The 11,832-nt window shown below is 34.7% G+C and overlaps 1 protein-coding gene across 1 annotated transcript; it reads left to right on the forward strand.

The window, feature by feature from the left end:
* The first annotated feature begins 4,322 nt into the window (after positions 1 to 4,322).
* On the forward strand, positions 4,323 to 4,814 carry LOC131008961 (uncharacterized). The gene is made up of 2 exons (XM_057936111.1): positions 4,323 to 4,638; positions 4,693 to 4,814. Exons 1-2 carry the CDS (start codon positions 4,323 to 4,325, stop codon positions 4,812 to 4,814), a joined length of 438 nt encoding a protein of 145 aa, XP_057792094.1.
* The last annotated feature ends 7,018 nt before the right edge of the window (positions 4,815 to 11,832 follow it).

The raw sequence follows: 11,832 nt of genomic DNA on the forward strand, positions 1-11,832 counted from the left end.
GAAGAAAACACAAACGATATCACAATTCACAATCAAGAATTTCTACATAGCATGCTCCAATAAAAATCAAAATATGAAACTTTTCTAATCCAAACAAACATTGCATACTCTGCAAAAAGAAGTTTTTTTTCCCAAAAAATGAATGTTTACTACTCACCTTAATCGCGGTTTGATCGATTAAAGGGCCTCTAGAGGAGATAGTCTTCGTTTTGGTCTTGTTCTTCGCCTCTGAAATCTTCTTCTTCATCTTTTCAAATCTTTCTGCAAGTGTAAAGGAGGAAAAAACGTTCGTATGGCAATGACTATTAACAAACCCGCGCAAATATTAAGGGTGGGGCCCACCGATTTAAATTTAAAAAATATATATAAAATGCAGACGACGTTTAGTCGATTAAGGCAGAGGGTGTAATTGCACCAAATTAACTTCGGGGGTTTAGTTGAACCAAAGTTGAGTATAAGGATCCAGACATGATAAGAACCTCTTCCTTTTTTTATTTTTTATTTTTTATTTTTTTTGTATTCTTTTTTATGAAATTAAATGATTTGTGTTGAAATTTTAAAATTTTTTACTTTACAAGTGTTGAATTTTTTTTTGAAATTACTCAACTTAAATAATATATTAACTTATAAATATATGTTGTGTTATTGAAATATTGAAATTACTCAACTTAAATAATTTTAAAATTAATCAACTTAAAATCTTAAATAATATAGTAATAAATTAAAAGTGTTAAAAAGATAATAACTTACAAGTGTTAAATAATTTATGAAATTAAATGACTTGTGTTGAATTGAAATATTGATTTTTTTTACTTTACATGTGTTGAAATTTATAATAAGTTGTAGTAATATTTTTTTATTTCTTTTTTTGAATTGTGTTTAAATATTGAAATACAATAAAGGAAAAATAATTCTAACACATTGACAATCAAAATAATGCATAAAAATTGATATCTTTATTAAATTCTATCTATATACAAAAAAATATTACAAGGATACAAATATACAATCTTAAAAAAATATTAAAATTAAATTATATCTTAGAATCGCCAGTTCGCAGTTCAAAAAATCTCGACACGGAACCGGCCCTAGGCTATAATCGGTTTCGATTCGGAACCGGCCCGCGGTCAACAATCCGGGCCGGAACCGTTGACTTCTGGGCCAATTCCGAGCCGAACCGACGGTTCCGAATAGCCCATGGCAAGCCTAATTCTATCCAATGAATAAGAACTTTGCTATACCAATTAAATTTTAACCACGTTACGTAACAATTTACATAGGCCATACCACATAATACACCTGTCGACTTGTAGATAAGCATTTCAAGTGATAATAAGAGGGAGAAAATGAAATGAATGATTTAACTTTTACAATTTCACAAGAAATGTAGGGAGAAAACATAAAAGGCAAAACAGGGGGTTAGTTGAGTGAGTCCGTGTTTGGTAGATGAGTTGACCAGTTAATCAAAAGTAGTTAATTTAGCCAATAGTCAAAGGTAGATATATATAGTATTATATTTTTAGCATTAAAACTCACACATCAATATTCATGCATATTAAAATTAAATGATACAAATCTCCGAATTATTAGTTGGAGGTAAAGTATTTTAGGAGTTAAATGGAGTAAACGAATTATGAGGCAAAAGGTTTGCTTAGCGGCGGAAGAAGTTGCTTTTGATAGATGTTGCTTAATTTAAGTTGGAGTGGCACTTGCCTAAATCACACCCTAATCACGTGCTTAATGCCGTCTACTTGACAACTCGTACGCTTTACTATTTCTTCTTCTTTAAAATAATCCAAAGTAAACGAATTCATGTGACAAGCTTTTCAAGAATCTATACCTTTTTTTTTTAATTCTTGATTCAATTTGAACTCGTGTGTCTTGCTTGGACCTTGCTTCATCTTGGTACTTGGACATCATTTGATTTTTATTTTCTTTTAGAATTATAGGAGATATTTATTATATAGTGAAATGAATTATCCGTAACCACCGACCAAGATTTTTACATCACACAACGGTGGAAAAATTACACCGCATCATGACCTCTGATAAAAAAGAGTCTTTGAGTGCTTTAATTTTGCCACTTGAATTATACCTTATTGGGGAACATCATTCGATTATTGGTATACTGTTTTTCTATTTATATATATATACACACATTTTTAAATTAAACAAAAAATAAATAGACTAGCTAATCGTAGTTTGCATATATCTTCCATTAAGAAAAAGTCCAATTAAGAATAGTTTGGTTAATGATTTGATGTTTTGTGGGGAAAAAATAGTTCAGGATTGAACGTGGAGATTCATTAATCATTATATTTCATCGTTGAATTTTGTATTGGGGGTATAAATTGAATATTTTCAAAGTTGGGAATTTTTAAAGTAAAAACATAATTTTAAATTATTATTTTAAAAAAAGGCTAAAAAAATCATGAGGTACACAAACTATAATTAAATAAGTACTAGTTTGAAAGTATATGTGCACATAATCATACGAATTGAAATCCTGTAATTAGCACCAAACTGTTTAGCAGTGACAATGATACGGAGAGTGTAAGTCATGACTAAAATTAAGAACTTATTTTTATATAAAAAGTTGTTGAAGGTTTTATTTGATCTTAAAACATTGTGGGTATATTTAAACAATTGTCCTATATTTTTCTATATAATATTAAAGATATTTTTAAATAATCACAATAAAAGAGGACGCATCTCTCACATAAACAAAAAATAAAATATCCTTGCATGGCCCTGAATAGCATGCCAAGAAAAAGGCCCAATGAATTATTATTATTATTATTATTAGGAATAATGGTATGTAAATGCACTAATTTTGATCAAAATTTATTTTTGACGTGTACTTAGAAAAATTCAACAAATACACAAACTTTATTAGTAGTTATTTAATTTTGATTCAGATTTTATTTTTTCCAAATTAAAAAATGACATCGCGTCTACGTGGCTTACTGAAAATGGCATGGTGTTTACATGACATCTACGTGGCGTCTACATGGCGTTTATGTGGCGTATCGGAGTTAAAATTAGACAATCAATTAAGTTCGCGTATTTTATTGATTTTTTTGAAGTACGCGTCAAAAATGAATTATGGCCAAAGTTGGTATATTTACATGAAATTAACCCTTATTATTATTATTATTATTATTATTATTATTATTATTATTATTATTATTATTATTATTATTATTATTATCGGACTGGTTCGATAAATATCCCTAAATTCATGAAACATTAGTAAAACTCAAATTTGAATTTTTTAGAATTAGAAATAATATATAACGGCAAAAAATTGATGTGAAATTATTGGATAAAATGAAGAAAAGATTCTTCTGCCAAATGGATGGAGACTCGTTGTAGTTTGGCCACTTCTCCAATTGTTAGTGTCTCATATGTCTAATTTTCTTGCATTCTCTTAGAATATTTGCTTCTTTTTCTTACAGTAGTACAAAGCCTCATCATTTTAGCAATTTTTGGACTGTTGACAAAATGGGTAAGAAAAAAGTGATTTTTTCATCGTATTGAATATTATAACTATTAATATGTATCAAGCGAAACGTATAAATACATATATCCCGAAATTTTATTTTTCATGAAAAACTCAACTTCAAAAGCTTTCTAACATCATATAATTAACTTTCTTCTTCTCCCAACATCAATCAATGAAGGTAAAAGTTTGTGAATTGCGGATGCATAGCACACCAACCTAAATTAATATTTATTACTCCCTCCGTCCCACTAGACTTGACACACTTGCCTTTTTTGTTTGTCCCACTAGAATTGACACTTTCCTAAAATAGTATGTGGTCCATACTTTCTCTACTCACATAAAATAAGTGGACCCTACCTACTTTACACTCTTAACCCTTTATTCTTAATCTCCGTGCCCAACTCAAAAGTGCCAAGTCTAGTGGGACGGAGGGAGTAAAATTTAGTTAGAGCATCCACAGTGGGTGGGTGACTCGATGGGGGCTACTCGAGACACCTATTGTATCGGGTCCCCCACTGCAGCACGGCACGACTCGAGGGAGTCACAATTTATCAGGGCAAACCTAATCTCGTTTATTTAAGGCACGTGTGGTATTGAAAGAAAATAAAATATTTTTGAATTTTGAATCAAACGGCTTCATAGCCGTTTACACCTCTTTTTTTTTGTTTTTTTCCCAACGGCTTCATAGCCGTTTAATTCAACTTCCCCCCCCTCTATAAATACCTCTCTCTCATTTCTTCATTCACACACCCAAATAATTTTCTCTTTCAATCTTCCTTTATTTCTCCTTCAATCTCCCTCTCTTTTCCTTCAAAAAATGGAATGGTTCGATGATACTTCATCCGACGAGGTAGCACAGACGATTATCGATGAGATCCAAGAGCAGAAACAATTGATTGCTCAAATGTACTCCCAATCGGAGATGGAACGTGTTGTTCATCACCGACAATACGTCTACCGTGATCGTGAGGCTGCCCATTTACGTCTTATGCAAGACTACTTCAACGACAATCCGACGTACGGGCCTATATTTTTCCGACGTCGTTTTCGGATGCAGAAGAAGTTGTTCTTGTGCATCGTCGATGTTGTGCAAGGTGAAGATACTTACTTCCAGATGAGCCATGATGCACAAGGTCGGGACTCTCTCACACCTTTGTAGAAATGCACGGTGGCTATCCGTCAATTAGCCACCGGTGTCAGTGCGGATACTTTCGACGAGTATCTCAAGGTCGTCGACACGACGGGGCATCTATGCCTCAAGAGATTCTGCAAGGCTGTCATCCGAGCTTACGGAGTCGAGTATCTTTGAAGTCCTACGGCGGCGGACATCCAACGCCTTCTTTAGATGCACGAGGCACGACACAGATTTTTCGGGATGCTTGGGAGTCTTGATTGTATGCATTGGGCATGGAAGAATTGCCCAAAGGCGTGGCACGACGCATATACACGCGGTGATCAAGGGGAGCCCACCTTGATCTTGGAGGCCGTTGCATCCCACGATTTGTGGATTTAGCATGCCTTCTTCGGTGTCGCCGGTTCGAACAACGACATCAACGTTCTGAACCAGTCGCCTCTGTTCTCCAACCTGTTGGATGGAACGACTGCATCGGTGATCTTTGAGGCCAATCGGCGCTATGTGACGACATATATCCAGAGTAGCGCTACTTCGTCAAGAGTCCGCCGACTAATCCAAATGAGGAGAGGTTAAAAAAGATGCAAGAATCGGCACGGAAGGATGTCGAACGTGCCTTTAGAGTGCTTCAAGCTCGATGGAAAATCATTCGAAGTCCAGCGCGGGGTTGGTATGTCGAGCATCTCAAGGACATCATGATGCGTTGCATCATTCTCCACAACATGATTGTGGAGAACGAAGGTGAAAGAGCTACTCATTGGAGAGATGAAGACGCAGGACACAGGGCGTCTACCAGTAACTAGACGGAGAGTGCTCGAGCAACTCTGATTTGTTTCGAGCAATATGTGCATAGAGATGCATTTATCCGAGATAGGCAGATGCATGCTCAACTCCAAAATAATTTGATCGGGCGGGCACGTTTGGGTACGTTTCAGACCTCTAGGGCCGAAATAGTTATTTTAGGATATGTTTTTAAAGTTTTAAGATTTATGTAAGTTTTAGGATTTTCAAATTAATGCAATTTAAATTTGAAGTAAATTGTGTTATTTAAATTTATGCAATTAAATTTAAATGAAAAATATAAAAATCAAGCCAGCTATCAAGTCACCCCACTGTGGCCTTCTTACTCAATATAATCCTCTTTCTATCAGATCAGCGATCAAGTCATCCCAACTGTGGATGCTCTTAGAGCGAATTGATGAAACGTACCCAATTAATGAATGAAGCAATTGATTAATGTTTCTATTGCTACTTTTTATTTCGTCTCTTCTATATATTTGTAATTTTAATTTCTTTCATTGAGTGCAGTTTCATTTTCCTCTTTCTTGCAAGAGATTTTTTTTTTTCCAATACAAATAATTAATTGTACTTTATGGAATTTGCATATGCAAAGTATGAATTTCATATCAGGGATCTCTCATCGGATTTGTGGATCTAGAATGATCATCCATTATTTTTTTTTGAGAATCAACACGAACCATAGTATTAAGAAGAGTCAGCTGATACAATCTCTCGAAGCCAAGAGGGAAACTCTGTCGTCCAACAGACGGGCTCAGGGCAACGACAAGAAAAGTTTGCTAAACTATGAGCAGCAGTATTAGCGTCACGAAACACATGTTTCACATTAATAAGGAAGTTTTGCCTCGCAGCTTGAACAATCTCTTTTAAATCATCGGGCAAACATCGAGAATCCTCATCTTCATTCACCAAAACTCGCGCCGCAAGAATTGAATCCGTGTAAATTTCCACCGGCGCGAGATCATTCTCCACACAAACGACGACCCCTTGAATAATCGCCATAATTTCCGCCATCATCACACTCGATGGCGGCTTCAATCTTTTCGCTGCAGCCACAATAATCTCACCAGCATGATTCCGAGCTATCATCCCCACTCCAAACTCCTTTCTAGCAGGATCAAACTTCGCATCGACGTCCACCCGAATTCTCCCAGGTCGAGGTTTCAGCCATTTTTTCGATCCCAACTGAACTCCAAGCCATTGGTCTTGAGTGTAAGTAGGTTTTGCCTCAAGAAAAGCCTCCAAAAAGGCACGACTTTCCTCCTCAGAAGGTGCTGCCAGCCCCTCCTTCTCCCCATGTTTGGTGTTACAGATGTAATTCCAGTTTTTCCACAACATGATACACCAAAGCCAATACTCTTCCAACTCAAACTCCTTCCGAATGATCGCTGCAATATCCATCAGCTCCAGCCCCTTTGCCTGTCTCAAAAGATGCCAGAACCGCGAGTTTTGCCAAGCAAACTTAATCATCGGGCAAAAGATAAGGTTGTGCTCGGTTGAGCCCCATTGGTCTTTGCAAAACTCACACAGGCCTTCCGTCGGAACATGGTGATTCCTGAGGTTCAGAGAAGTAGGGATCACGTTAGTGAACGCCCTCCACAAAAATACCTTAACCTTCGGAGGAAGAGAGTAATTCCAAACCAGCCAACCCCATCTCTTCTTATCCATCGAACTCACATTGGGATGTGGATTGTAGTAACCCATTCCTGCAAGGTATGCGGTTTTCACCGTGAACTCGCCCTTTGGATCAAAGTTCCAGAACAATCCATCCTCATTACCACGTTCACCAATCGGGGTTTGCAAAATTCTTTCAACTTCAAAAGGAAAAAACATTCTCAACAGTCTGTTCTCATTCCAGCTCCCTCGTTCCCCAATCAACTCCTCCACCCTCATCCCATCTTCAACCCCTTCTCTCCCTTTGAGAAGCCCCGACCCTCCCACAGCCCAACAATCTTGGAACACTTTGATCTTTTTGCCGTTTCCCACACTCCAGACCAGCCCTTTTGCAAGAAGTGGCCGACTCCAGGCAATCGAGCGCCACACAAAGGAGGCTCTTGTCGGAACCGCTGCACCCATAAGATTACCATCCCTAAAGTACTTTGCACGAAACACCCTCGCTACAAGCGAGTTCGGTCGAGTTAGCAGCCGCCAAGCCTGCTTTGCCACCAAAGCTTGGTTGAAAACTTTCAAGTTCCTGAATCCCATACCACCGTTCTCTTTCGGTTTGCAGAGGTGCTCCCATCTAGTCCAATGCATCCATCTATTCTTTTCCTTATCACCCCACCAGAAAGCAGCGCAAATTTTGTGCATATCATCACATAACGACTCCGGAATACGAAAGCATTGCATGGCGTATGTAGGCACCGCTTGCGCCACTGATTTGATTAAGACTTCCTTGCCGCCCGCCGAGAAAACGCGTTGGTTCCATGCTTGAATCTTTTTTTCCACACGGTCTTTAAGGTATTCGAACTGGATACGTTTGTGACGCAAAGAAAACGAGGGCAGACCCAAGTACTTATATATCCCAGCTCCTTTCTTAACATCCAGCACACAAATCACAGCATCTTGATCTTCCCTTCTGGTGTTTGGACTAAAAGTGATAGAGGATTTATTACAATTAATCAACTGTCCGGAGGCCTTTTGGTATTTATGCAAAATCTCTTTCACCGCCATGGCTTCTCTTTCCTCTGCACTGAAAAAGATGAGGCTGTCATCGGACGCAACGCATGATAAGAGAACACATTGCATCCGGAAACTCCATTCTTCTCAAGATTGCCTCCAGGTAATCCCACTCCACCCTGTCGTATGCCTTTTGCTCATATCGAGTTTAAGAGCCGCATACCCCTTTCTGCCCTTTTTGCGATTCCTTAGCCAGTGTTGGCATTCAAAACTGATGAGAACGTTAGAATGATCATCCATTATTGTTATGTCTTGTTATATTTTCCGTCTCTTGTATAATAAAGAAATAATTAATTATTTCTATATTTCTTACTAGAACATGGTACTTTTTTTTTTTGAGAAAACGAGAAGATAATGGTAGTTAATTGTGCTTCTACATTTAGGTTGGTGACCGTCACTTTATCTTGTAAATTTCATGCAAAAATGAATGGATAGGTAATGTAGCAAAATGATACTATGAAATAAAATTATTAGTAATCTAGTACTATGTAGTTTCTCTTGAGAAAATTTGATAATTTTCTTTTTTTGAGAGCCAGAAATTTTGATAATTGATTATCGTTCAATACACTCAAATCCAGTCATACATTGTAGGCTTGTTGGACAAACCTAGTAGTAATTCAGTTCACTCATTTCAGTATTATTTCGTCTCTCTTTTCAAATATTTCAAACATATCTTTTGTGTAATTATATACTATCATCTAACATATTAGTGGTACATAAAGAGAAGATGAATTAAATTTAATTTGTCCATATGTATATCATCCAACACTATGCATTAAGAGCTATACTTTTTTATATTAATATAGCGTCCGATTGGAAATTAAAATATCTTATGTTATAATTTGGGGATGGCGATAATGGAATTCATTTAATAGTCTCTCACCCTAAATAGAGAGAAGGAATACACAAAGTTTCAGTGATCGTGGTCATGGTATAATTAAACTATCTTTAGAAATAAAAAAATTATTTTACAACAACATCATACGATTAAATATTAAAGAATAACGCATGACACACTTGAAAGGACGTACTAGACCTAATTTAAATGTTAGTTTAAATTTTGAGCCCAGGATTAATTAATGGTCTCATAATTCAGTTAATTAGCTAGTGTGACATATCGCTCGGACAAATGTATGTTTTTTGGTAAAGACCATAATTTAAATTGAACTATACTCCATAAAGAGTCATTAAATTTAAGTATATATGCCCCCACCTTAATACATGTCGAGTTATCCATTAATTCCGTGCCCGCTTCATTTAGATATAAAGAGTAAAGTCAATAATTCAATCAATCAATGTTTGGTTAAATTAACATTACAAAAACAAAACTATTAATAAATTTTTGTAGTGATGTAATTATTGAGATCAAATAGATATGGACTAAGGGACCATGCTTTGTCCCAAAAAGAAGAGCATGAAATAGGTGTGCATCATATTAGATAAAGACTATTATAACAGAGTTTGTATTCCCTCTTTCCTCATCATGTGGTTTGTTGCTTTACCACAAAATCTATGTTTATTGCCTTCTATGGCTCAACATCGCTCGCCAAAAAAAACTAAAGAAAATATTGATTCAATGTTTCTAGACCACATTTTTCTAGTGTTTATCCAAAGTTTGGTAGATTAAATATATAATGCAAAATATAAACTAAGACAATTGCGTTTTCTCAATATTACACTACATGTATAGTAGTTCATTCATGTATCGAATGTCATCACAACGATATCAGAATATTTATGATTAATTACAAGTAAAATCACCCAATTTGTAATTACAACTTTTGAAGTGTTACAGAAATAAAATAAAATGCACAACTCATTAATTTGTTAGAAATGAGATCATCATCAATTTAATTTCCTACAATCGAATTTGTCGAATCTTCATGTGACGTCTGCGTAAAAAAAATCAGCCCACATGAATAAAAAAATGGCACGTCATAATTCAGATAGTTGAAAATTTGGGGTGTTCCCAATTGGTATAAATCACTAGATTGTGTATTTGTATTTGTAACACTTTGAAATGATATTGTAATTGTAAATTGGTTTATAAATGGTGATTTTTTATTTACAATTAACTCGGGACAATTTTCTTGTTTCAAGTGTTTACTTTGTTCGTCATCACACTTTAAATCATTACATCTTGTGAATTAATAACAAAATTAACTTGATTATAATAGTTGAAATTGAAAATTTACCGTTTAGGTGAAATAATTATCCCACGAGCAATGCTTGGAGTGTTGGACGGCATCAAGATGAAAAGTGCAAGTCATTCCACTCAAAGAAAAGTGAAACACAATTAGTGTAATGATGGGATTTACTCTTACCAAAATAATCCAAGTGTTTAGGGGCTCCAGATTCTGAAGTTGTCATCCATCTCGATAAATGAAATAAAATTTTGAACAATCATAATCCAAGTAAACTATTAGCTAATAAAATCATGTTAGTTATCTTTTTTTTATGTGTACTCTATAACTCACATGTATTTTATTTCGAAAACAGATAATTAAGTTCAATTACTTAGAATATATGTGCTATTTAATCTATTGATTGATATGATGTATTAAAATTATGGTATATAATTTCAATTCCTAAATTGTCATTATGATTTTTAAAATTCATGTGATTAGGGATACTTTAATCTAATAACAAATTCATGTGTTATAATTATGTCATCTAGTATCCCATCCTTACAGATTGTATATAGAATCAGTGAATCACAATAACGGAACATTTGTTGTATAAATAGCCTTTATTCATAAATAAATAAATAAGATATTAGATATAGTAATAGATACACCTTTATTACTCACAATAAACGAGCCACAAAGACAAAGGTGTGTCTCTGTATAGCTACAAACACGTACAAATTTATGCAAGTTCATTATTTATAAGTTGCTAGTTGTGCCTGCACGGCCCACAAATCTAAATGTATATTTTGGGTTATTCAATGAATTAATCGAAGCCTTGAGCTTGGGTTAGAGTTATAAACAAGGATAACCCAAAACCTACACACTTCTTTAATAGCTATAGTCCATTAGAAAATCAAGATAACCCATTCAATTTCGAGTCAGTTCTATCAAGTTATTTGGTTAAGAGTATTTCAGATTATTCAACTAATTTTACAACAAAGAAAAAAATTACGTTGAAGAAAAATTCAACATTATTCAACTAATTGTCGAGTTTTTTTTTTTTGTAAATTGAATTTGAGAACTGTCGAATTTTTAAAAACAATTGAATTTGAGAATTACACATTTTATCTTAAATATATTTAATCAAATCTGAAAATGTAATTCTACTCATAGTCCAAAATTTCCCCTACATTACATAGCCCACATTAAAGGAAAATAATAAAAATATTAAAAAATATGATTTTACACATGTAGCCTCCAACATAAATACTCCACTATAGCTATTCAAATTTGAAGAAAAGATGAAATCCAGTTTAAATTTCTACATTTACTTATCCAACTTATATATATATATATATTATATATATATATATATCCATCCACTCAGATAGATTATAGATTATCGCAGCATGGAGCACTCAAATTAAAAATGACATATGCTATGGAGCACTCTCTGACATAGGCAATCAAGATTATAGATACAAATAAAATACGACTACAAAAGATGGGCTGTACCAAGCCAACACTTCCAACAAAAAATTAAAAAGGGTTCAATGAAAAACCAAACAAAATTTAATTTAATTGCAGAA

Source organism: Salvia miltiorrhiza, chromosome 1 (genome assembly GCF_028751815.1).
Source record: "Salvia miltiorrhiza cultivar Shanhuang (shh) chromosome 1, IMPLAD_Smil_shh, whole genome shotgun sequence".
In the NCBI taxonomy this organism is placed as follows: domain Eukaryota; kingdom Viridiplantae; phylum Streptophyta; class Magnoliopsida; order Lamiales; family Lamiaceae; genus Salvia; species Salvia miltiorrhiza.

What these genes read in the sequence shown, in the direction of transcription:
- LOC131008961 (XM_057936111.1), top strand. Translation starts at nt 4,323, where the DNA reads ATGGAATGGTTCGATGATACTTCATCCGACGAGGTAGCACAGACGATT. An exon ending in GATGAGCCATGATGCACAAG is followed by an intron (nt 4,639 to 4,692) that starts GTCGGGACTCTC and finishes TCCGTCAATTAG; the next exon opens with CCACCGGTGTCAGTGCGGAT.